The 27,688-nt window shown below is 43.5% G+C and overlaps 1 protein-coding gene across 1 annotated transcript in view; it reads right to left on the reverse strand.

Annotated features, from left to right (window-relative positions):
• Nucleotides 1-25,598, reverse strand: part of Hunk (hormonally up-regulated Neu-associated kinase) — a 64,564-nt gene extending 38,966 nt beyond the window's left edge. The window contains exons 1-5 of the mRNA XM_013027437.1: nucleotides 25,595-25,598; nucleotides 25,405-25,448; nucleotides 24,419-24,711; nucleotides 6,406-6,461; nucleotides 588-723 (exon numbers count right to left, since the gene is read on the reverse strand). Coding sequence (XP_012882891.1) covers nucleotides 588-723; nucleotides 6,406-6,461; nucleotides 24,419-24,711; nucleotides 25,405-25,448; nucleotides 25,595-25,598 — 533 coding nt within the window. The remainder of the gene's footprint in view (nucleotides 1-587; nucleotides 724-6,405; nucleotides 6,462-24,418; nucleotides 24,712-25,404; nucleotides 25,449-25,594) is intronic.
• Nucleotides 25,599-27,688: the final 2,090 nt, after the last annotated feature.

The raw sequence follows: 27,688 nt of genomic DNA on the forward strand, positions 1-27,688 counted from the left end.
CTTCCTTCCTTCCTTCCTTCCTTCCTTCCTTCCTTCCTTCCTTCTTTCCTTCCTTCCTTCCTTCTTCCTTTTTGCCTTCCTTCCTTCTTCCTTTTTACCTTCCTTCCTTCTTCCTTTTTACCTTCCTTTCTTCTTGCCTTACTTTCAATACCAGGGCTTAAATTAATGGCCTCCTACTCGCCCCACTTTCTTGCTGATACTCTACTACTTGAGCCATGCCTCCAGCCTAGGGTTTCTGATAGTTAATTAGAGATGGAGTCTTACGGAATTTTCTGCCTGGGCTGACTTTGAACCACAAACCTCAGATCTCAGCTTCCTGAGTAGCAGGATTCTAGGCATTAACCTCCTGGCAGTTATAGCTAGGACTTGGTTTTCTTCTCTCCCAGGAAGCTCAGTGGATTTAGGTAAAGGCCATCTGGCACTGCACTTAGACTAGAAGGAGGAGAGAAGGAAAGGCACGCTCCATAGAGCAGCATTGCAGCACAATTTCTAAATACATTCTCATCACACACTGCGAATCACATTGTAGTAGGAAGCGGGGGAGACAGCAGGAGAGAACACTGACTTTTATGAACTCAGTAACTCACATGGACCAGACATCAATTTTGGGGCCATATTTCTTCCTGGCCAGAAGTTCTGGTGCGGCATAAGCAGGACTGCCACACTGGGTGCTGAAGGGGTCCGAATAACCGAGGATACCCGCACAGTTGCTCAAACCAAAGTCTGCAAGAGAAGACGACAAAATCACCTCCAAATTAGAAAACATTGCAGAATTGAGAAGGAAAATAAAAAAGAAGAAGGGGAGGGGGAGGGCAGACAGCAGGAAACATTCTCTCGAGCTAACACATAATTTAACATCCCAGAGGGAAGTCAACAGCTGCAAGCCATAACCTCTGGATCTCAGTCTCCAAACAAAAGCGGGTCAGGTGGTGATTTTAACTGGAACACTTTACATCAGGCCTCCCTATAAAAATCTAGCTGGAGCTAAGCCTCTGCTGAACTGAAACATATTTCCATCAAGTCTTGTAAATGAGTCATTCAGGAAAAGGAAGGCCCTTGCTTTCTAGGACTGAGGGAGGGAGGAAGAAGGAACTCACAGAGGAGCTGGGAAGAGAGTCCACCTGCCTTTTGGTTTCCCAGTGACCAAGGCAGGGGAGATCAAGAAGACTGGTATATACGTATATATAGGTGTATATATATATATATATATATATATATATATATATATATATATACACCTTAGACATAGGCATATATATGTATACATGTAGGTGTGTGTGTATATATATGTATGTATGTATATATACATACATACACATACCTATAGATATATTAGGTATATACCAATCTTCTTGAGCTATAGACATACATATACATACACATATATTTTTTTTCTGGCTGGTTCTTTCCATCATTGACTTCAGTAACATGTGATCTAGCCATTCATAAGAGACCTCACCTCAATGTTTCATTTCATAATTCTTTTAGAAGAAATGTCTCCCAAATATACAAGGCACACAGTATGATTTGAAAAAGGGGGGAAAATATGAGCCAACAATTTAAACATCCTTGTATGTTAGAGGCTGGAGAAAAAACAAAATGCCAGGAGGATGGTTGATGCCAATTAGACTGAGTGATGGTGTTTTGCTTTATTCTTGGCAGATGAATAAAAGAGAAGCTCCATCCATCTCCAGCTACTCTGGGTCTCTTATGTCTTTTGTGCTGTGTTACTTTTGATCTTAAAGATACTGCAACTGATGGGAATGGAGCGGCTGTTGGTGTGATTACAGTACTTTGCTGCTATCTTGCCTGGATCTTTGTTGATCTCAGAATTAAGATCACAGGTCATCCTTTGAAGCCCAATGTAAATATTGTGGTCCCTCCCCCCCCCCCCCCCCAGAGAAGACACCCAGACTGCCTGGCTCTTGCAGTTGGAGACTAGCTCCTTAGTCTGGAACCAAACCCTGTATTTTCTCATCGGCACTATGCATGTCTCAGTACAGCATTTCCCTCCTCTTGGCATGTCTCTACCTGAAAAGGGCTTGACAGGTAATGAAAGCTGTAGGGAAGCTCAGCTCAGGGGAGGAGCAGCGAGGAGCCCAGGGGGGAACCAGGGGTCACTGGGGCCACCGGGGATCCACACTAGATACCACAGGGAAATTTCCCAACAGTGTGAAACTGTAACAACGGCTTTAATAGGACTCCATTCGGGCAGAGCTCTGAAATGAAGTAAGGCTTTGAAAACCATTTAAACGCTTCAGCACAGACTTTCACAACAGGGCTGGGCCAGGAATGCTACGTGTTTGAACACTGAACTCTTGTTTTGTTGTGATTTCGTTTTTTTCCCTCCTTTGTCCTCCTCTTCTTCTTCTTCTCCCCCTTCCCACTTCCTTTCTCAGGCCCTATACAGAAAAGCCCTTTGAGAGCCACAGAAGATCTCTGGGTCCCTCTTAGGAGATACATTACACATAACTTGAGGGACCGTTCTCAGACCCTAGTATCTCAGACTGCAATATCACTGACAAGAAGGTATTTTTATAATTAGAAAAATCATTGTTTTAACATGGGAGGATTGCTTTCATTGTGCCTACCAGGGAAAGACAGCACCATAGGGTAAAGATGACAGTGTTGGGTGGTGACATTTGAAGGAAAGCTTCCTGAATTGTCAGGTTAAAGGCCTAACTTCCCAGAAGTCCCAGGAAACACATCCCTAGATTTCTGAGGTTAAAGCAAATGGCTCCATTTCTAATGTCAGTAAGGCAGGGCAAGAGCAAAGCCTTTTTCCTTCCCTTTCCTCTAGGTTCCTGATCTATTCTACCCAGAAGGGTGGGAAAGGGAGAGATAAGAGGCAAGATGAGCCTTTGCGGTCCCTGGTAGGCCTGGGCCAAAACACATCCTAAGAAGATAAATTATCAGAGGATTTTTGAAACTAACAAGGGGAGAATTGCATGTGAAGTGACTTGGGTTAATCTGGCCAAAAGAACTTGATTAAAAATACACAGTAGAGAAATAGCCAACGTGGTTCACATTCATAATTGTAATTATTACAGTTTTACACATCTGCCTGTAATTAGAATCATGAAACTAGAGAGAAATTCGCCTTCCAGAAAGGTCACATAGGTCTGCTTCAATTAGACTTAGTAAACACATGAGCTCATTATCGCTCCATTTTTTTTTCAGAGAGCTGGAAAATGAATCTTAAAAGAATGCCTAAGTAAATGCTATTAGCATAAAACTGTCCTCTAAGTTGTGGCTTTTCCATTTTAAGATTACATTAAATTTGCTAAACATTAACCCCCCTCCCTTCTTTTTGGAAGAAGAAAAAAAAACCTGATTAAATCAAATCTTATACCAGGTAATTCTAGTTAATTTAAACATGGCTGCAGTAAATTGATTTAAACTGAATTCTTTCAAAGAAATACAAACTATTATGAGGAAACGATGATAGCTATAATCACCTCTGGAAAACAACTAGGTAATTCCTTTGAAGATAATGTGGTTCAAAGGGTTTTCAACCTACGGAGAGAGTCAGTGGAGAACTTTGATCCACAGGGCCCAACCCAGAGGCAAAAAAAGACTGCAAGATACTGGTTTATCCTCCCTGGAAATGGAGGGGAATGCAAATTCTGCCAAGCAAATGTAATTCCTAGCTGCCTTCTGCAACGTGTCCTTCATTTGGAAGCTTAAGCTAGGGCTTGTTAACTTTCTCTGGTCATGAGATTGGGAGCTAATGGGAAAGTTCTGACAGGAAAATCCAATTATCACAGCCTCCTATTTAGTAGTTTGGGAAATCCTCACTTAAGTTTAATGTCTATAAATAGTGGACTGTAACCTAACTTGATATATAACTTACTGTTGTTAACAAGTACCAGAACCTCAGCCAATCACAAGTGGCCAACTGTTCAAACCTTGTAAGGAAGTTCTGAGTTGTAACCCATCAGGTTCTCTGTATCTCATTTCCATTTTCTGAATGGCACTGCCATTTCTCTAGCTAGCAACACAACCTGCGCTGCCCCACACTCTGGAATCACAAATCAAGCCAACTAAGATCTGAAAACTTGATTTGTTCTAAGTTTGTCTTTTAACAATTCCAATGACATGAACGCCATAGCTGTTTATATGCCAGTCCAGCAGTGGCCAGCTTGCATGAGAGAACTCTGAGGGACTTCATTCTGGTCCCCCAAAAACAACCATCAGACTTTCTAATAGGGAAACTGTCCGTGCTCATTTAGGTATGCAACTTCTTCATATTATTTGTATATGTCTCTTCTAAGAGATTTTTACCTCTCAGCCAATCTGTGAGCTCCCTATAACAGGTCTCCCATTTACAATGAATCTTCTGAGTAAATGTCTGATTAACGAGACAGTCTGTGTTCATCAGCCTTTCCTGTTCCACAGAGTAGGTTTATAAGCAATCGTCTAGGGTTACCACTGGAGAGAGCCAGCATAGAGGCAGAAAGTGAGACAGAAGAGCACGCTATGGGCAATGCTCCTTTGGCATATGGAAACCACCACCAGTGGATGGCTCTTCACTCAACCCACCGGCCTTGTCTTTGGCTTATGGAAACCACCACCAGTGGATGGCTCTTCACTCAACCCACCGGTCTTGTCTGTATGATGGAGTGCGTTATTCTAACTTGGACTGCAATGTAAATCCATCCTTTAGTAAGTCTGTACTCTCAAGATCTCTGCCGTTAGACAAATCTGTCACTGTCACCTTCACATGTGCCAAAGACAAATTACAGGTCAGAAAAAAAAGTCTCCTTTCCTCCATTCTTTATCCTCCATCAGGAAGCTCTTTGTGAACGGCAAAGATCTCAACAAGCAGAACAGGAAAAGTATCTTTCAAGGTATCCCAGCAAGCCTCATTTCATTGTTTCTGTACTTAGTCCTCAGGATGACTGAAATGTAATAGCAAAACCATTTAACAAAAAAGAAAATCTTAGTCGGGTGCCGGTGTCTCACGCCTGTAATCTTAGTACTCAGGACGCTGAGATCTGAGGATCCCAGCTCAAAGCCAGCCCAGGCAGGAAAGTCCGTGAAACTCTTATCTCCAATAAACCACTAGGAAACTGGAAGTGGCGCTGTGGCTCAAGTGGTAGAGCGCTCGCCTTGGGCTGAAGAGCTGAGGGACAGCGCCCAGGTCCAGAATTCAAGCCCCATGACTCACACACACACACACTCTCTCTCTCTCTCTCTCTCTCTCTCTCACTCTCTCCAAATGGCCTAAGAATCAATTCTACAAAATGCTTTTGGGAGTGAAAATTGGTTTCCTCTTACTTGTTAATCATCTATAATGGAAAAACCCATCAACATCCGTCAATGGTGCTTCACTGCCCAGACAAGAATGCTGGAGTCCTTGTGGCCTCCTGTCTGTAATTCTCGGGTCTCCTGTGTGATTCTTCACTGTCACTCCCAGGTATACGAAAAGTCACTCTATAGAAAATCTTTCAAAGCCACAGAGGTGGCAAAAAATACTTGCATTTGAGGTGGGGATAAAAAGAAAAGAGAGGAAGAAAAGAACAGTACTGTCTAAAATCTGAGTATGAAAATTATGGCTAGTACCAACTCTATACAGGCACAATGAAACAAACAAAAACAATAACAACAACAAAAAACCTTCATGTTTTTTGAGAATAAGCCATCAAGTGGAGAGCCTAAATTATGAAACAATGAAGATTAAGCATCTCCAAGCTCCCTTCTCATTGTTCCAGATTCTAACTGTCCTCCAGTGGTACCTCTGCATAGCCACCACTCAGCCATGGGATCTATACACAGATTATATTAAAAAGAGGCTAGTTTTATTCCTCCTTTTTGGGGGGCCTTCTTAGGATCATGGAGAAGTGGAGTACAACATATAAAGCTGTGGGAAACACTTCTGAGCCATGCTTGTTTTACTACTTTAAAGACATTTTTTTCTTATTAAATTGAATTAAAAAATCACCTCAAATAATCTCCTGCCCTCTGAACATAAGGAGAGGCTAGCTAATCCAAACCAACAGGTAGCTGACCAATGTTGATGTGGGGCTATGAAATCATTTTACAGTCAGTTTTACCCAAGGGCCTGTGCACATTCCACATATTCAGTAAAGAACAGTGCATCTAGCCTACCAGAGGATTATTTTGGATTCTAGAAGCAAAGTACATACGTACACAAAAGAATATATTTGTCATCAAAGCCAGCTATACCCATGGCTATAAACCCTGTCATCTAATTTGTTATATCTTCTTAATTATGCTTAAATTATTTTTAAATAAATTATTAAATTCTATTAGAATTATTTTTGAAGTAAAAGAAGGTAATCTAGAAGTCCTGTCTGAGAGTTGGGTACAGATAATTTTCAAAGGTGGGAATTAACAATACAACACTTAAAAGATAATCTTGCTTTAAAAAAAAAGTCTTACCAATCAGCTTGATATTATTGTCTTCATCTAGCAGCAAATTTTCTATCTTCAAGTCTCTGAAATAAACAAAACATTTCAGATAAGCATTGGAAACAGTGAATGACATTTTGCTTCTAAAGAGAAATGAACTATTTTAGGCCACTGGCCACCCACCCATAAAGCTTTCTACTAAAACTGACTCAACCACTAAGCTAATATTTGTAAGACATAATACAATCACTTGTCATCCACTAAGATAAAGGTTGAACAAGGAGCTGGTGGCTCATTCCTGAAATCTTAGCTACTCAGGAGGCTGCGATCTAAGGCTAGAATTCAAAGCTAGCCTGGGTAGGAAACTCTATGATACTGTTATTTCCTATTAATCATCAAATGTAGGAAATGAAGCTGTGGCTACACAAGTAGAGCTCTAGCCTTGAGCAAAAAAAGCTCACAATGCTTATGCCCTGAGTTCAGGCCCCAAGAACAAGGAAAAATACTACAACAACAAAAATGTGACGGTTTGCAGAGAAGAGAAAGAACAGAGAAGGCAGAAGAAATCATGAGACATGTCCTAAAGTGGGATCAAAACTGGAAGGTAGAAGTTAAATAAAGCCCAGATGAAGAGAAAGCAGAACACACTAGCACGGATGCACCGCCCCAGTAGTCAGAGAAATAAAAACATGGCCACGGTTCTAGCATGCAAGCAACATCAGCCAGTCACGAACAGATCTGGTGAAGGAGGTTTTTTTTAAAAAAAGAAAGAACTAAGTGTACTTAATTCATCTGTCCCACCATGCCTAGACACTCGATATCATGACAACTCATAATATAATATACTAATCTGTTTAGAAAACAAATATTATCATGGATTGAATAATGGATTCCAAAGATACCCAAGTCCAAATCCTTGGTGCTATACAAACCTGTTTGGACTTCTCACCACTGTATCTCAGTACTTTGCATTTCTACATATTCAGTAAAGAATAGTGACTCTAGACCACTAAACAGTCCATTTTAGATTTTTGGAAGCAAAATATGTATTTGTACAAAAGTACATATGTGGGGAAAAATAATGTGTTTGTCATCAAATTTGTTATCGACGATTACATGCTCTTTGTCTTACATGATAGCCCATGAACTCAGACATACCATGAATATTAATTATAAAAGAACATTTCTTCATACACACACACAAAAAATATATATCCCAATATTTAGGAAGCACTCCATTCTTGGTGCAGCTTTTATAAATTTCCAGTACTGGGGTTTGAACTTAGTGCCTCGTGCTTACCTGACAGCTATTGTACCACTTGAGTCACACACTCAATGCTTTGTACTTTCATTATTTTCCAAACAAATTCTCACTTTCTTCCCAGACTGGCACAGACCACCATCCTCTTCTTTCCACTTCCTACAAAGGTGGAAGGACAAGTGATACCACCGCATCCAGCTTTTTATTGGTTGAGATGCGGTCTCATGAACTCTTTTGCCCAGGCTGGCTTTGAATGGCAATCTTCCCAATTTTCTATCTCCCAAGTAGCTAGGATTACAGTGGTGAGCCACTGTACCAGGCTTGGGTCTAAATTTTATTTTCCTACATTTGAACAGAGAAATGAGAAAAAAAATACTCTTTTATCTCTACTGTAAGAAACTGAATGGTATAATTACGATAAAACAGAAACGTCAGCTGATACACTACATCAGCATGTAGAAACCAAAGGGAAGACTGGCAAGGGCTCTCTGTGGCACACAGAAGCGTGATGACTCATTTAACACAGACAGTTCCTCAAAGCCCAGCCTGGGACTTTCAGCTCATCCCAGAAGTCTGGATTTGACCTCCATTTTAAATATTGGCAACAAACTCACATTTAAAATGCTAATGCTAGGCAGGCCAACCTTACAAGCGAAATAGAGCCTGCTAACTACCAATTTTCAACCTCAGAGTAGGTAGAGACCTCGCTATGAAGTCATGTGATTGCCCAGGATGAGGTTAGAGAATGGGAGGAAGAAAAGACCAAGGCGTACAAGCCACCGGGAGCATGGGCACTGTCGTTCACAGCAGGCAGCGAAGGACACTGGGAAGGCAGGAAGACAGCCAGGAAGGCTGCCCAACCAAGCGAGAGATTTCAGTTCAAGAAGAAAAATTAAGTCATCATCAAATGGAGAAAAAAAGGTAAGTTCTACGGTGCTGAATGGACTCAAAACTGGAAGAGTCAGACAGGCATCAGTAGCTCACACCTGTAATCCTATCTCAGGAAGTTAAGATCTGAAGATCAGGGTTCAAAGCCAGCCTGGGCAAAGAAGTCCCTGTGAGATTCTTATCTCCAAGCAATCACTCTAAAATCAGAAATGGAGCTGTTGCTCAACATGGTAGAACACTAGCCTTGAGCAAAAGAATGCAGGGACAACAACAGGCCCTGAGTTCAAGCCCCAGGACCAGGAACAGGAAAAAAATGGAAAGAATGCTGTGAGTACCAGGTCCAAACACTTGGATGAGAAGAAAGACCTCCTTCCTGTGAGCACTCATGATTAGGAAAGGATGAATACATTCACTTCAGTTCAAATGAAACAATACAGATACTGGGTGACTGGCAAGATGGCAGAGTCGCACCTTCCTCTGTCAGACTATGAATGGGTCTGAGAAACAACGGAGACATTACACTCAGAAGAGCACAAGTAAGAGAGGACACTGAAAACAAGAAGACAGGCATGGGGGACGGTTGAAAGGTGACAGAATGAGGAGACTGCTGACAGTTCCAGCTCTGGTGTTCCCTGGGCAGGAGAGACTGAAGCCCGGTGGGTTTTACCACAGCTTGGTAGCCCGAAATGCAAATCCACTCCCATAAGCCTTAAACCCCAGTCCTGGGATGTGGCCGGTCAGTGGCTTCCCCAATGTGACAGGCCAATCCCGTAGGAGAAAAGTTTTCACTCCCCATTGCTTGAGCTCCAGTGAGGCGCCATCTTGATGGAGGGCCTCCTGCTTGAGGACCAACATACTTGGAGAACAAGTTCATATTATCTGATTGGAAGCAACCTGCAGCCAAGCAGGCTTTGAGGCAGAAGAATCACAACTGCAGACTTAGAAATCAAGGGCTCATCTCCCCGACTGGAGAGATTTAGGGCACCCAGCTAAGGTCCAAGTATCGGACTACCATCAAAGAAAGACTCAGAGAGGGAGAGAAGTCTTCACTCAGGCCTTGCCAAGAGCAGCCTCGCCCTTTCCATTAAGAGAAGATTCACTGCTGAAGGCCCATTTCAGAAAACAAGGGATCTGGCCTCGGCGGCTGGTTTACAGCTCAGATCAGAGCGATCTGTTTATACTAGCAGTGTGCAACTAGGCAGGATTTGGAATTGAGCCCTAACCAGGGGTCTTGGAGGTCAGATAACAATCAGGAATCGGGAATTTCTGGTCACCCAGCTGAAGTGCTCAGGTAGGAGACTGTTACCCTGGAGGCCAACACAGACAGGAAGAAGCCTGACGCAAGTCAACTGAGGGCTCCAGAGAGAGCCAGGGAAGCAGCGACAGGGGACCAGTGGACAGCAGCCCCACACTGGCTGGTGGGAGCCCTTTCGTTGCCTGAAGGGTTTGTCACAAAACAAGGCACTGGCCTTGGCTGGTCTGGAGCTCAGATGGGAGGAAGTACTGGAATGAGCATCCTTAGCTCCTTGAAAGCAGCCTAAAGGCAGGTAGGCCCAGAGACTAGGTCTCACCTGGGGGCATGGATAGCAAGGAACAATCAGTAGATGGTCAGGAGAAAATACTAGGGGGAGAGAAGGATGCAGGCAAGCTGAGAATTCAAAGCAGCAACAGGAGCTCAGGGCCTGCAGGAGGTCAGTGACCCCATTCTCCAGGCCTATTGCCTGAGAATCACTACAAAAACAGCACCAACCCTGTGGCTGGCAGAATTCTCTGGTATGTCTGGAGGCTTGATGCCAGGTGGGGGATGGAGCTCCAAGTACAGGACCGAGGACCCACACACTACAGGCCCCTCAGTCAGCCTTCCATAGGGCAGCACATTGCTGAGCAGGGTCTAAGAGAACTGAAACCTGCAGCCACAGCAGTTGAGACACTCAGTTCTCTAATCCCTGTGCAGAACTCAGTTCTTTAGTCCGTGCCCACCCCACCCCCACCCCCCACCATGTTCTCTTCAGGGAGCAAAAACAAGAGGACTTGTGCAACAAGTGGGAGGGAATCTGGTCTGTAGACTAAACACCACCATGCATCTATCAAAGGCTTCCGGTACACAAATAAGGGAAGTTTCTAAGATGGAAGCAGCACAGAAGTAGAAATTGACCCTTGACCTGCCTTCAAACCACAAATAACACCAATCCAAACACAAATGTAAGGGAGCCTAGCTAGTTCTATCTGAGAGGTTCTGGGGAGCCAGGCCACATACCTTATGCACATGGGCCAAAGTTTGGCTACTGAGCTATCCCCAGTCCAGTGTAAAGAGATTACACTACAATGCTCCTGTTACACAGTCCTGTCTGAGTGTTAAAAACACTCTGACTGCAAGATCATGGGTAATTTAAAACATATAGCCAATGATTTGGCTCCAGATGAATAAATCTCTACTCAAGTTCATAAGATGAGGAAACAAGGCAATATGACATCTCCAGAGGTCAAGAACCCCACAGTCACAGATGTTAAGGAAAGTGAAGAGGAAGAAAGTCCAAAGAAGTCAACAACATAATTATAATGATCAATGAAATACGAGGCATATACAAATTATAATAATGATCAATGAAATAAGAGGCATATACAAAAAGCTAAATGGATGATATCTGAGGATTGCAGTTTAAAGCCAGCCTGGGCAAGAAAGTGCCTGAAAACCAGAAGTGGCATTGTGGCTCAAAGTAGTAGAGAGCTATCCTTGGGCAAAAAGCATGGAGGGACACTACCTAGGTCTCAAGTTCAAGTCCCACGATTGACCCAAAAAAAAAAAAGGCTAAACGGATTCCAAAAGGATACAAATAAACTGAAAAAACTCAAATAAGCAACTGAACAAAGTAAAGAAAACAATACAGGATATGAACAGGGAATTCTATAAAGATACAAGAATCCCTGAAAAAGTTATAAAATTGAAATTCTGGAAATGGGAAGCTCAGTATGTCAAATTAAAAAAATGTGGAAAGTGTCTACAGTAGAGTAGATCAGTTTGAAGACAAAATATTGGACTCAAAGACAAAGTAGATGTATTAGAGCAGTTAGATGAAGAAATAGAGAAGGAAAAAGAGGTATGAGTGGAACATACAAAACTTCTGGGAAACCATGGGACCTATATTTCTTTGGGCCTGGCTTACTTCACTTAATATAATTTTTTCCAGGTCTTTCCATTTCCTAACAAATGGGGCAATGTCATTCTTTCTGATGGAGGCATAGAATTCCATTGTGTATATATACCACATTTTCTTGATCCATTCATCCTGAGGGGCATCTGGGTTGGTTCCATATCTTAGCTATAGTAAATAATGCTGCAATAAACATAGTTGTGCTGGTAGCTTTAGTATGGTCTTGTTTGTGATCATTTGGGTAAATGCCCAAAAGTGGGATTGCTGGGTCATAGGGGAGCTCTATGTGGAAACGGTCAGATAAGGTGATGTTAGGCGAAATGAACTCCAAGATAAGGATTCAAATGTTTTTTTCTTTCCTGCAATTGTTTCTAACATATTTATAAGATGAGTTCTTTGTTGCTTTGTATGTCCCTCCCCCATGGCATAACCCATTTTCACTGTATTTGATGTTGGTATAATTTGTGGAGGGGAAGGGAAAAAACAAATTGTTTAAATAGAGATATAGGTGGACCCATTGCAATGAGATGTACAAGATGTTATGTCAAAAAATGAAATTTACAACTTTGGCTGGGGGGGAAGGGAGGAGATGGGAAGGGATGGGAAGGGGAAACAAAGGAGGAGGCAACAATACTTGGTAAGAAATGTACTCATTACCTTGCCCATGTAGTAACAGTAACACCTCTGTACAGTATTTTCACAATAAAAAAAAAAAAAGACTTCTGGAGACCTATTAAGAGACCAAATTTAAGAATCATAGGCATAGAAGATGGAGAAGAGATGAAAGCTAAAGGAACAAGACAATAAAGTAATAGGAGAAAATTTCAAGTACAGGAGGGTCTTAGGACACCCAACAAGTTAGACCAGGAAAGAATAACCTGGAGACATATCATAGTTTAAACAATGTGTGCTGAAGAAGACGAGAACAATAAAAGTGTAAAAGGCAAGTAGCAAATCACCTCTAAAGGCAAACCCATTGGAACAACAGCAAATTTCTCAACAGAAACCATAAAAGCAAGGAGGCATGGGATAATGTATTTCAAATGCAAAAAACAAACAAGAAACTGCCAACCTAGATTTCTCATTTGTAGAGTACAGACTTAAAATGGAGATAATAGCTGGGTGCTGGTAGCTTACTCCTATAATCCTAGATAATCAGTAGGCTGAGATCTGAGGATCATGTTGCAAAATCAGCCTGGGCTGGAAAGCTCAGGAGACTCTTATTAGCTACCAAGAAAAGGCAGAAGTGGAGCTGTGTCTCAAGTAGTAGAGCATTAGCACAGAGCAAAAGTCTCAGGAATAGTGCTTAGGCCCTGAGTTCAAGCCCAGGACAACCAAAAAAAAAAAAAAAAAAGATGATAATGATGACAATGACAACACTGACGATAAACAGTAATGGAAATGTGACATGAACATAAAAGGACTGTGTAGGAGGGGTTATCTAGGAGGGAGAGGGGTGAGAGAGAGGATATTGAGAGGTGAAGAGGATCAAAGGATATACATACACACACACAAATGTATAGAAGAGGGAAAGGAGGGATGGAATTATGGTAGAGGAGTATATTTGTTCAGTGTGCACTATGTGTATGTATGGAAGTATCACAATGAAACACGCTCATACCACAAATATATGTGAACTCGAAGAAAAGACAAAGCATATTGTTGGCATGTTACAACTATCACAATGGAACCCGCTAAACAATCAATTATGCTAGTTAAAATACCTTTAAAAAATACATATTATACTTCAAAGCGGTGGCCTTTAAAATGTATTACATATATCCTAATACAAGATGACTACACTTCTTTTTCCAATGTGCCCCTTAAGGAAGAGATTTTGGAAAACATAGATACAAAATGTCAGACATGCAAGGGAATTATCATGTGACTACTCCTAATATTTAGTAAGGAAGCTCTACCATCATATTTAAGACTGTATACTAAAATGTTAGCACAGTTAATTTTAGAAATAAGTGTTTTTGTACTTCCCCCTCACATTTCCTGAAACAATGATTCTAATTTGTCAAGGGGAAGAAGTAAGATTGTTCTTTTAGTCATTGTATAATGTGTCCAATAGAATAGCCACTTTCCCTTGATTACGTGATTGGAGGGAGACACAGAGGAGGAAACATTCTGGACTGCGAAGTTCTGGACATCTCCAGACAACAAAGCACACTTTATTTCTGTATGTAAAATACTTGCTAGAAATCTTGCCCCAAACCATAAGCACCCATTTAAAAGCTGTATAACTTAAGCATTCGGTGAGCTTTTTTTTTTACTGTATTCTCTCAAACCATCTCAGTTGTGAAGCCCTACCTCTAAAAGCCCTGTCAAATGTCTTTGCTCCCTTTCTATCAGGTTCCTTGGGTGACTTCTAGATGCCCCATCCCCCAACTCATCAGTGAGTCAAATCAAGGTTTACATGTCTTCTCGAACTTATACGTTTTTGTTGAAAGTAAAATAATTGAAAGTATGCCCCCAGAAAGTAAGAGATTTGTGAAGACTTCGTAAGGTACCTCTTCTTTTCTGAAAACCATGACGACCCACCTAAGTTGGCATCTATTCAAACATATACGGTAATTCCAAGACACATGCTCACACATACAAAATAGCGTGCCAGAAATAGCCTAAACTGTGATTCTATGAAAACCAATTCCATAGCAGCAACACCACAGTGTGTTTCAAGTGAAATTAAGCCTCTTTGCCTGGGAAGAATAGAAGTCACACCAAGGCAATGAAGAGAAATTTGGTTCAGAATAAATATCTTGCAGTAAAGCAGCATAAAGAGATGGGGTAAAAGTAGCTGCCAAGAATAATCAAACCAGGCTGTGTACTTCTGAGCTACAAAAATCCAGAGAACACTACAATCGTTAGAATAGTATCATCAACGAAAGACTAAAAGTAAAAGAAAACAAAGGGGCAAAGGTACTATCTGCCTTTTAAAATCAGCAAAATGTCATAAACCAGGGGGACGTATAAAACTACCATTATTGCGCAAAATGAAAAAGGTAAAATCAGCTCAACAGCATGATCTTCCCACCCACCCCATCTCAAACCCCCAGGAAAAATGGACAGAACAAACCTGTCTAACCTGCAGTATTTACCCGTATGTTTCCCTTTTGTTCAGGTTTCTAAAAGATTCCAGTGGTAACCAGCCTAACCGCCTAAAGGTCCTCTAATCAGTAATAAGAAGGTGAGCACCTTCCTCTGTTGTCCTGGGTTGTAGACTTGGTCTTTGTCATTTGAAATATATTTAGAAGGAGGTGGAATCTGTTTTCCTCGTGACTCCTCACAGAAAAGGTCCTAATGCCAACTTGTAAAAATCGCTTTTCCCCTGTTACTCTGTGTTCTCCACTGGGTTAGTTCATCTCCAGAATCAACCAATGTCAGATTGAAAATCCTCAAGGAGGGGAGTATTTGTACTGAACATTCATATTGTTTTTTGCTTACCATTAAACAGGGAAGACTAACAACTATTTAAACAGCATTTATAATACATTAGGTATTATAAGTTATCTAGGGGTGATTTAAAGTATACAGAAAGATGTCAGATAACATGCATGTGCCAGTCCTGGGCTTAAACTCAGTGTCTGGGCTCTGTCCTTGATCTTCTTTGTGCTCAAGACTAGCGCTCTACCACTGAGCCACAGATCCACTCTGGCTTTTTTGGTGGTTGATTGGAGATGAAGAATCTCACACTTTCCTGCCTGGGTTGGCTTTGAACCATGATCCTCAGCTCTCGGCCTCCTGAGTTACTAGGCATGAGTCATCAGCACCAGCTCAAGACTAAAAAATTTCTATAAGGGACTTAAGCATGCACAGAATTTGGCATCTTCATCAAGTCCTGGAACCCATCTCCCAGAGAGACTGGTGTAAGACTGTATTTACCCAAATGAGTGGAAAATGTATGGACAAGTGTTTGTAACAGCTTTATTCATAATCTTGCATAAGTGAAGGATTCAAATGTCCTCCAGTCAGTGAGAGGAGAAGCAAGCTGTGATCTGCTGCGACAGTGACGAGAATGAATGAGGTCTGGAGGGAACTGTGAACAGACGCAGGGAAACCTCCCATGCTTGTCTTAAAAAGAAAGAAGCCAGTCTGAAAAAGCTACTTGCTGGATCACTCCAGCTACACGACATTCTGAGAAAGGAAAAACTACACAGGTGGTTAAAAAAAAATGAGTGGATGCCAGGGATGGAAAGGGAAGAAGAGGGAAAATAGGGCAAGGAGGGAGAGGAGAGAAGATCTGGAGGGTGGTGAAATTATTCTTGATGATATTGTAGTGCTGGTTCCATGGCATCATGGATTTGTCAGAACCTACAGGAATGCACAACGTAGAGTGAACCCCGGTGTGACAGGTTTGGGTAGACAGAGCTGGAGGGAGGCAAGGGTCCTTAGAACAAAGGCTAGTCTCTGTGCCTAACAAGGAGACACCGCAGGAGCAGCCCTTTGGCAAGGCATAAGCAGGACACCCAGATGGACAGTGAGCACAGGAAAAGAAAAAGCTTCTAGATCCTCCTAACTGGGCAGTTCCACGGAGAAATGCCCCATAGGGCAGACTTGACGTTGAGATGAGGAGTTTCTAGAGATGGAGAAAGAACTGAAGGACTCTTGCACCAACTCCACTTGCGTCATCTAATCATGGGCCTTTGTTGTAGGTTTTCATTCAAAATAGCTATTCCTAACTATGAAAAGTTCACTCTCCTTTCCATCCCACCCACCTGGCCAAAATTCCCCTGCTTGGCTTTAAAGATGTCACTGTGCAGGTTTGGAGAATGGCTACAAGAACCTCCAGGCCCTACAACGCCAGACAGGGAGTCAGGAAGGAAGCCCTGCTCTGACACGTGTGGATCCTGGCTTGGGGAAGAGAGGCAGGAAGGACGCTATCTGTGACACACATAGATGCTGGTTTGGAGTACAACAACTGCTCTGACCTCCTGGGAGCAAAGACCACCGGGAGAGTCATGGGGTGGCTCTGACCGTGCCTGCACCCGCTGTACACGTGTGTGCACGAGTCTGCGTATGCGCATTCCAAGTGCAAGCACATATTCATGTGGGTGCACACAGGTGGATGCCTGTGGGGGAAGACAGGAGTGTATATGTGGCTATGTGCACACACCTTTCTGCACGTGTGTGAAACTGTACTGTTACATGTGCCTTTATGTGTGTGCACACAGGGCGGCTATGACTGCACATACATGCGCACACGTGAGTGTGTGCATCCCACACTTGTAGAACAGCCAGATGGGATTGAAGGAAGATGTCATCCCTGGGCCTTGGCCTAGGGATGTGAGCTAGAAACCCCAACAAAGTAGAGATCGAAACTGAGGAGTGGAAACTCAGAGAGGGCCTGCAAAAACAAAGGGAAGAGCTGAAAGGCAGAAAACTGACATGTCCAGGATTCAAAGAGGGGTGAGAGACCAGGCGCCGGTGGCTCACACCTGTAGTCCTAGCTACTCAGGAGGCTGAGATCTGAGGATCATGGTTCAAAGCCAGCGCAGGCAGGAAAGGCCATGAAAATCTTACCTCCAATTAACCACCAGAAAACCAAAAGTGGCGCTATGGCTCACGTGGTAGAGCACTCACCTTGAGCTGAAGAGTGTAGGGACAGCTCCCAGGCCCAGAGTTCAAGCTCCATGACCAACAACAACAACAAAAAAAAGAGGGGTAAGAAGTCCCGCATGAGACACGGAAGACCAGGGAATTGTGGAGTCAGGGAATTGTTGAGCAGAGACAGACAACAAAATATGGTAGCCAGAGTTCCTGACAGAAGACGGGCTCCTTTCTCTTCTCTAACTGACAGCCCCTGGGCTGCTCATTCAATCTCCCTGGGCTTCACATTCTTGCCTGAGAGGACTGGAGGCAGGGCCATTAGCTGAGGAAGCACAGCCATGTATTCTACCTGCTTTGTGGCCTCTGAAAAGCACCAGGCAGCCGGGATGAGATGAGAGCGTGGATTTGGGGGCGGGGAGGGAGGAGGGGGAACAGTGGGGCTAAAGAGTCTCACGTGAGAAGAGAGAGGTCTTACAAGGAGTAACAAATACGCAATGAGGAAACCCCATTGGGGAACATGGCTTACAAAAGACTGAAGGACGGGACCCAGGAAGGGCTAACCCAAACTCAGGCAGGATTAACTCTGAAGAAGAAAGTTTTGCCTGTGGGGATAGCCACACGATGGATTTTAGTAATAAGCCAAGAATAAAGAATCTAAGAAAAGCCTTGAACTCCCCAAGGCAAACAGGCATTTTGTAGCTAACAAGAGGGTTTTGATTGTTTGGTTTTTCTCTGGGCTTAGGCTTTATCTTCAAAAGCACTGCATTAAGACCAAATGATTTTTTTAAAGCGTGGATTTATTTATAGGATGGGTATGTTCGTAAAACACAAGAAGGATCTGTTAAGCCTGGACCTCAATTATTTATTCAAAAGGAAATCTCAACTGAGTTTCTATAATGTTCCAGAATCAAATTCTGTTTATAAAAATGACAAAACTAGTCACTCAAAAGATGGCATTCTATAAACTGTGACCTGAAAAGAACACAAATTGGCACTAACTCAGTAAAGAAAGCCCTCTGAAATTCTAGGGAGAAGGTGGAATATTCCAGAAAGAACCTGGGATTGGCTACCAGAAAGCTTCCGTCAGTGCCATCTCTGACATTACCTATACCCATTCCATTTTCATTCGTTTCACCGTCTTACTGTGCGCGCCCAGGATTGGGCCTGGGTCTAAACCACCATCTGGGTAGAAAACTGATCAGACAAGTAAAAAGTCAGGGGTAAGTGCCTGGAAGGCCAATAGAGGCTGGTGTGGGAGTCCTCGGCCAGGATGGCCAACCTGGAGGACTTCCCGGAGAAGGCGAGCATGGAGCAAAGATTCAGTCAGATAAAGACGGGGAGGACTCACAAGTTGAGGACAGCCAAGGGGCCCTGAGCCCTGGCCATTGACCAATAAGATGTCGTTGGTGACAACGCCATCAAATCAGTCCTCATGGAAAGGCTCAGGAGGAACCCTTGCGACAGGAAATCCACAGTGACCGCAAAAGTGGATGAGCTGGTCTCCCTGCTGCGCACCTGCGTGAAGACGCACCAAGCCACCTGGACACAGGCGGTCTGGCCGAAAGTCAGCACCGCTGACCACTCTACTTGCCAACCCTCCACAGGGCAGGGCTACCACTTCGTGAAGAAAAAAAGGATCTCATCTGTCCAATCAGAGTTTTCAGAACCCAATGACACGCAAAGCCTTTCATCTAACCACTGTCCCCGGACACGCGCCTGCTTTCCGCAGAAGGCCCTGGGATCGCAACCAGCTCCTGACTGTGAGCAGAAATGATCCCCTGTCGTCTCCCTCACCACTGCTCCCCAGCCAAAGGGGTGGGTGGGGAAGCCCTGCAAGCCTGAAAGTTAGGGGCACTTCTTAATCTCACCCTAGGCCAGGTTGTATCTGCTTCTCGTCAAACCCAAGAGAGAAAAGAAAAGCCCCTCCCTCCCCACCATCCTCCCAAGCTCCGAGGGCCCTTGCCCAGTTTTGACCAAGAAGCAGAGCCATGGCCCCGTGAGGCACAGAGCTGACACATGTCCAAGCGCAGGTTCTAGCACACCCTGGTCAGGGGTTTAGGAAAGGCATGCTCAATTACTCAGTAATGTTGTGTCTGTACCGTTCCACCGGCATGTGTTCTTTTGAATGAACAGATGAATCTCCAATTAGATTCTCAGCAGAAAGAGCCTTCTCGCTGAGTCACATGAAGCATCAATGCTCTGGGTACAATAAGCAAATCATCATGTTTTGGGATTCTGCCAAGAGAGCTCACTGGAAGGGGGAGGGAGGATGCTGGAAGGTGCCAGTAGCTCATATAATTCTAGCTGCTCAGGAAGCTGAGATCTGAGGATTGCAGTTCGAAGTCAGTCCAGGCAGAAAAGGCCAAGAAACTCCAACTAATGAATGTCCAATTAACCACCAAAAGGCTGGAAGTAGAGCTTGGCTCAAGTGATATAGCACTAGCCTTGAGCAAAAAAGCTCAGGGACAGTGCCCAGGCCCTGAGTTCAAGCCCCAGTACTAGTATCAAAAAGAGAGGGGTGAGAAGAGGGAGACAGGGAAGGAGAGAGAGAAGGAGGGAAGGAGGGAGGAAGGAAGGAAACACTCTTATATGTTAGATGTGGAGTAACTAAGGCAATCTTAGAGTCATGGAAAAATTAAGTTGTGTAGGAATTAGTCCTTTTCTATTATAGCAAAAATCTAGATAGGCCCACTATTGCCTGTAACTAAATCCTATATAGATTTTTTTAATCTACTCACAAGCTAGGGACCTGTGACTTATGCGTATAATCCTATATTCAGTAAACTAAGATCTAAGGATTGAGGTTCAAAGCCAGCCTGGACAAGTGAGGCTCTGAGTCCTAGCCCTAGATCTGGCAAGCACATGCATGCACGTGCACACGCACACGCACACACACACACCACAAATCTACTTATTTATATGATTTAATTAGGTTGTCTTCTTTTAGATAATATTTACACGGTTCTGGATAGATAATTAACTGTTTAGGTTTATTATCATAGGGAGATAAAAGACAGAGCCTTCACTAAAAAGCTGACAGGACAGCGAAGATTTAGAACTTCCTTTCCTACAGACAACCATGAAGCTTTAAGTCACATGGCCACAAAGGGCTTGTTCAAAACCCTTGTCTGTTATCCAATCCACATGCCCAGAAATGTATCTCCAAAGGCTCCAGAGTATTTCAGAAATCCTATACTATCTTAATTCATTTGAAAAAAAAATCCAGTCTGGAAATAATTTCTGAAATTCATTCCTCACCTACAACGTAAGGAAGAAAATTCTTCCCAACGCTGCAGTAAAATAAGTGTCCCAAAGGATTTATAAAAATACATGTGTATAGGGATTACCAAGTAACAAATGAGGAGTCAAGGCATTTGGTCAGAAGCACCCATGAATACATTCTCAAGAAATACTTGAATGGATGTCTTGACAACCTGATCCTGTGGTGACATGCATTAATGAGTCTGCTAGAGAGAAAAGCAAAGAAATGCTCCTAAGTCAATATTTACCTACATTCCCAACCTCCTCTAACGATAAAAGACCCTAAGCCTTCACCATTATTGGATTATGAACCTCTTTCCAAGAAGAGAGAAGAAAGAGAAAGGAGGTGAGAGGAAAAAGAGTATTGTCTCGGCTATCCAAACATTAAATTCATTCCCCTGACATCCTGACAGTAATTGAACTGAGAGGGATTGCATTTTGTTAAAAAAGACTTTAAAAGGGTTGTTGAGAATTCCCACTACAGCAGAGACCTGTTTGTGATGAGCACGGCTTTCTCCTGATTTTCCTTTCCTCATACCATTGCTCGTCCTTTTGACAGAACAAAACCCCTAGAAACACACCTAGACCCCACCAATAGGTCAGCCACTTGAAGTCCTCCGCGCTATTTTCGCCTGTGACCTGCAGGGTGAGTCTGTAACCCACGCTGATTCATTCCACAGGCTTAGACCTCCATCATCTTAATAAAGCCAGAGCCAGAGCCAGGCACCCTAAGAGCATCATTTTCCTAATCATGGCAGAGCTGTGACACAGCAAACCGTGAAACATGTAGCTGGGAAAAGCCTAAAGAAAAGTCGTGTGCTTCTAATTTCTGAACATTCCCTGCCTTGTGGCTGGAAACCCAGCGCTGGAACAAAGTGTAATGGCCTGACAGCGTGTGTGCCTGAAGACACTCAGTGACGAGGGTCTCCCTCCGTGAGGAGGCAGCCTGCGCCGGCCTGCAGCCTTGCCAGGGCTGGCTCCAGGAAAGCCTAGGCAACAGCTTCTCCCCGCGGTTTCCCTGGCTTTAGACAAGGGAAGACAGGGCATCCCACGGTGCCAACCTCATTAGAAAGGACACGGCCCTTTCTTCCTGGAAAGAGTTCTGTTAAATAAAGCACCAGAGCTGCTTTCTTCAGCATCAGAAAATGAGCTGCTTTCAGAAAGATAAAAGGCACCATTAGATACCAAATTAACACACACACACACACACACACACACACACACAAACAGGCTTCCTTAAAAGTTCACACTGAGAGGTGTCATGTGATCCAGCAATTTCACTCCGTTTTTGTGAGTGTGTACCAATCCTGGGGCTGGAACCCAGGGTCTGGCTGTGGTCCAGGAGGTTTTATTGCTCAAGGCTAGCACTCCACCATTTGGGCCACAGCTCCACTTCTGGCTTTTCTTTGCTAGTTAACTAGAAATAAGAGTCTCACAGACTTTCTTGCCCAAGCTGGCTTTGAACTTAGATCCTTAGATCTCAGCCTCTTGAGTAGCTAGGAATAAAGGGAATAAGAGAATAGTTAGCAGTTAGCAATTTTATTCCTAAGAGTGGAAACTTTCAAGAGAAGTAGGAAACACAAAAACTCAGCAATGAAAGCCTCATCACAATATTACACATCATAGCCCAAAGGTGGAAGCAACCCAAATGCTCATCAATTGGTGAAGCGAGCAACTAACATTGGTATAACTATACAAAGAAACATCAGTCATGAAAAAGAAGGTACTGATACACACTATAAGATATACAAGTTGATATAATATGATGCTAAGCGAAAGACTCCAATTATAATTGTTTATAGGAAGTATCTAGGATAGGCAAATCCATACAGACAGGAAGGAAGTTGGCAGTTGCTGGTAGAAGGCAGACAGGAAGTGACTACTATAGAAACAGTTTCTTTCTTTTCTTTTTTTTTTTTTTGGGGGGGGGGTCAGTCATGGGGCTTGAACTCAGGGCCTGGGTGCTATTCCTGAGTTCTTTTGCTCAAGGCTATTGTTCTATCACTTTAAGCCACAACATCACTTCCTGTTTTCAGGTGGTTAATTGAAGATAAGAGTCTTACAGCCGTAGAACTGTGATCCTCAGATCTCAGCCTCCTGAGTAGCTAGGATTATAGGCATAAACCACTGGCTCCTGGCTTATCTTTTCTTTCTGTTCCTTTTTTGCCAGTAGTAGGGCTTGAACTTGAGGCCTGGGCATTGTCTCTGAGCTCTTTTGCTCAAGGCTAGCGCTCTACCACTTTGAGACATAGCTCCACTTCCAAGGGTTTCTTTTTTCTTTGGGATGGGGGGGAGGTGTCCGGTCGTGGGGCCTGAACTCTGGCCTGGGCGCTGTCCTTCAGCTCTTCAGCTCAAGGCTAGTGCTCTACCACTTGAGCCACAGCGTCACTTCTGGCTTTTTTCTTTTTGCTTATGTGGTGTTGAGAAATCGAACCCAGGGCCTCACGCATGCAAGGCAAGTGCTCTAGCACTGAGCTACCTTCCCAGCCCCACAAGGGTTTCTTTACTGGGGAATAAGTACTGCAGTGAAGTCACATATCTCTGAATATATCAAAAACAACTGAATGATGTTTAAATAAGGTAAAATTTAGAGTATGTAGATTACACCTAAACTTTAAAATGTTTAAATATAGGAAAAATATACTTTATATGTATACACATTTATTTTGAAAGAAATAATTAAACATACTTGTCAATTTTTCTCCACAGTGAGTAATTATTTATTATAATTCCAGTTAAAGAATAACCACACACTAGTAAAAGGGAACTTTACTTTTTTATTTTTTTTGTCATTCTGGGGCTTGAACTCTGGGCCTAGGCGCTGTCCCTCAGCTCTTCAGCTCAAGGCTAGCACTCTACCACTTGAGCCACAGTGCCACTTCCAGTTGTCTGAGTGGTTTATTGGAGAAAAGAGGCTCATGCCTTTCCTGCCTGGGCTGGCTTTGAACTGTGATCCTCAGATCTCAGCTTCCTGAGTAGCTAGGATGACAGGCATGAGCCACCGGTGCCCAGCGGAACCTTACTTTTTTTTGAGGGGGGATCAGTACTGGGACTTGAACTCAGGACCCCACACTTGCTCAGTTGGCTTGCTCACTTGGTGCTCCACTTCTTGGGCAATGCCTCCAGTCCTGCTTTTTGCTGATTATTCTGAAGAAGGAGACAGGCAGACTTTTCTGCCTCCAATTGCAGTCCTCTAATCTCGGCCTCCTGAGAAGCTAGTCATAAGCCACCAGGCATCCAGGTTTAAATTCTTTTTTAATTTATTTGTTATCCTAGGTGTCCACCACCCATAACGACAATGCTAAGGACATCATTTCCACTCAGTTTCTGTGTGGAGCTCCCTCCCAGGTAGGAGCAAGGTGGTATGCACAAGTTTGAGTTCTGTAATTATTTGCAATGCTTGCTTGGGCTTCGGGGGGCCTCCCTGGATTTGCAGGGCAAGTTCAGAATTCAAATGATGACTCCATTCAAGGGAATGATGGATCTGAAAAGCTATTTCCTGAGAGCAAATAGAATGAGAACACCGTCCCCATGACTGGGCAGAAAACCGACTCACTCCATCTCATGACTGATCGCTCTTTCAGACACAGCCTCCTGACTTTGTCACTAATAAGAGTAACTCCCACTTACGTAGCACTTACTGTGCTCCTGACCTTCTTCTAGCAATTTCCATAGACTAACTCACTAAATAGAGAGGGCAATGGTTTTAGCCCCATTATACAGATGAAAAGACGGGTTCATAGAGGTGATAGAATTTACTCAAGATCGAGCAGTCATGAAAGCGCAGTGCTGGAGCACAGGCCACGTACTCTGGCTTCAGCCACTACATTGAATCCCCAGCAATGATGTGAACCCGGCTTACAACGGAGTAAGCGACAGCTCCCCAGCCATGCTTGGAACTACCCATCATCCCCAGTGTGCTACCTACCTGTGGACCACGCCAGCCCTGTGCAGATGCTCAACTGCAGAGATGAGCTGCCGGATGTATCTGCGGGCTTCTGACTCCTCCAGCCGCTTCTTCTCATAGATTTTGTGCATTAGGTTGCCACCAGGACACAGCTCCATCACCAGGTAGTAGCTGTTTTCCGTTTCTAAGATATCCAGGAGCTGTGTGATGTTGGGGTGGCGGATCATCTGTTGGATCTGCCCCTCTCGCCTCAGATTTTTGGTGACATAGGTGTCCTTCTTGGCTCTCTTCTTATCGATGACTTTTATGGCCACCTGAAGAGAAACCGAAGAACATGGCTGTTTTCAGGCCCTGCCAAGCAAAGGTTATTTCTCAACTTCTCTCAAGAATGCTAGGAAAATGATATATACAAATCCAAAAGACAAAAGACCAATGCAGCATTGCCAGAAGAAATATTGGATCTAAAATAGTATTAGGAGCCAGGGGCTAGTGGCTCACGCTTGTAAGCCTAGCTACTCAGGAGGTTGAGACCTGAAGATCCCAAGTAGAAAAAAGCTTTAGCACTCAAATCTAAGAGACTCTTATCTCCAACTAAGTAGCAAAAAGAAAGCAATGGAGGTGTGGCCCAAGTATTAGAGCTCCATCCTTGAGTGAAAAAGCTAATAAATAAGAGCACCAGTTCAAGCTCAAGTATCAACATTAAAAATAAACTTTAAAAAATAGATCAGGGCTCAGCAACAGTGCTTGCCTATCATGCATGAGGCTCTGGGTTCTAATCTCAGTACTGCAAATAAATAAGGCAATGATTAAATAGAGTAGCACTGGTGTAAACATCTGGAATAGCAGCAGGGGAAAAAAAATCCTTTAGGAAGCAGGAGAGTGGAATTTGCTTTAAGCATCTTGCATGGTGTCTGGGTAGCTTTCCCTGGGGAAGGGGTGGGAAAGAAACACATTTCTCAAGAGCAAAGGGCTCTCTTGCTCCCTTTCAGGACTGTCCACCATCCTACAACATCTCCAGCATCCCCTCTGCAATCCCTGGTCTTCTTCAGTTCTGGGATCCATTAGGGTACACAAGGAGGTATGGCGCAAGGATGAGGCTCTTCCGGTCTCCCCTGCCCCCAGTCTTTCTGTACCCTGAGCAGCGGGCTCAGGTGACCTCTCACCCCGGGTAACTGGCCTTTCAGGAGACCTCACTACCCATCCTGCTGTCAGCTGTCAACCACACATCTCAGCTGCCCACAGGAAGCTCCTCCTAGACCAATTCCCTACAATAAATCCGTTCGAAAACATAGGTGTAGAGCCAGGCATTGGTGGCTCACGCCTGTTATCCTAGCTACTCAGGGGGCTGAGATCTAAGGATCAAGACTTGAAGCCAGCCCAGGTCTCTCTCTCTCTCTCTCTCTCTCTCTCTCTCTCTCTCTCACACACACACACACACACACACACACACACACGGGATGGAGGAAAGGATATAAGGAAAGGGGAGACGATCTTCTCCACTCAAAGCTGTACTATCTTCTCTCTCTCTCTTTTTCCTTTGGGGAGTCACTATTTCACCCTCCAAGTCCTAAAACCCATTATTCTTCACTATGGGGAGGGGAAACGTGTGTGTATGTGCACCCACACAGGAGTGTTTGCACATCAATAACAAGATGAACTAGGGCTTTGAGCTCTCATTGCTTGCATGTGGCTGGTATTCTACTACTGGACATGTCTCCAGTCCAGCTATTTGCCAATTAATTGGAGATAAAGTCTGGGGGACTTTTCTGCCCAGGCTGCCTTTGAATCTTCATCCTCCAGGTCTCATTCTCTTGAGAAGCTAGGATTACAGGCGTGAGCCACCAGCACCTGGCCACCTATTCTTTCTGATGGCTTTACTTCCTTCTCTGATGAAACAGAGATCTGCCAGATGCTGGGTTGGACCCTGCCTCCAAACACCCAAGCCACGGTCTCCCGCAGACACTTTCATAGCCAGCTATGGCAAGAAGACAACAGACTTTCCATTTCTGTTTCCTTCCTTCTTTTGGCAACTATATTTTCTGTTATATATTCTAATTACATAGTGCTTCTTTCATAGGCAATGCACAAGATTAGTATAGGATATATATAATGGAGGTATATGTATATATATATATATATATATTAGAATAGGGTGTAGGTATATACATAAATGATAGATAAGTAAGTAAATATACATTTGCAGTGAGAGATTCCAATGTTAGTTTGCAGACATAGTTCAAGATAAAATCATAAAAGCTTGCGCTGTGACTACTGTTCATGAAAATGTATTGCATGCTTGGAAATTGTTGAGAGTAAAGTCTCTGTGTTCTTAAAATACACACAACACAAAGACACCCAGACATACACACACACCCATGTCCCCCACTGAGATAATGGCTATGCTAATGAGCTTGTGAAATCATATCACCATCTATACACATATCAAAACATCACACTAAACACAGTAAATACATGTGCATTTTACTTGTCAACTAAAACATAATTAGGCTATTAAAAAAAAACAATGAAAAGAATGTTTTTTAAAAAATGCACAAGTTGCTGGGCACTGCTAGATCAGAACCATAATCCTAGCAACTCAGGAGGCGGAGAGCTGAGGATCAAGATTTGAAGCCAGCCCAGGCAGGAAAGTCCTCAAAAGTCTTAGCTACAATTACAGACACACACACACACACACACACATACACACACACACACACACCAAGGGCAAACTTTAGATTATATTAATAAAAAAGTCTTGCCCTGTTAGCCAGATTGAACTGTTAAGAGTTCTGCCCTAGCTTCTCTGGCCCTCAAACTGGTCCTTGAATTCAGTCTACACTCCATTTGGAAATTAGTAGGCTGAACTCTGGTTGCGTTTTTAATTTTCAGTTTTTGCATTACTGGCAAGGGAACTGAAGGCATCATTCTTGCTAGCAAAAAGCTCTACTACTTGAGCCACATCCTCAAGTCCTTTTGTTGTGTTTCATCCGAAACAGGATCTTACACCATCACCTAAACTGGCCTTTAACCATGACCTTCCAACTTGTCTGCTGAGTAGCTGGGATTACAGGCGTGTGCCATGCTTTCTTTTTTTCATCAGTTTTAGGACTTGAACTCTGGGCTTGAGCGCTGTTCCTCAGCTCTTCAGCTCAAGGTGAGCGGGCTACCACTTGAGCCACAGCGCCACTTCAGGTTTTCTGGTGGTTAACTGGAGATTAAGAGTTTCACAGACTTTCCTGCCCGGGCTGGCTCTGAACCAGGATCCTCAGATCTCAGCCTCCTGAGTTGCTA

The sequence above is a fragment of the Dipodomys ordii genome, unplaced genomic scaffold (genome assembly GCF_000151885.1).
Source record: "Dipodomys ordii isolate 6190 unplaced genomic scaffold, Dord_2.0 Scaffold104, whole genome shotgun sequence".
NCBI classification, from domain to species: Eukaryota; Metazoa; Chordata; class Mammalia; order Rodentia; family Heteromyidae; genus Dipodomys; species Dipodomys ordii.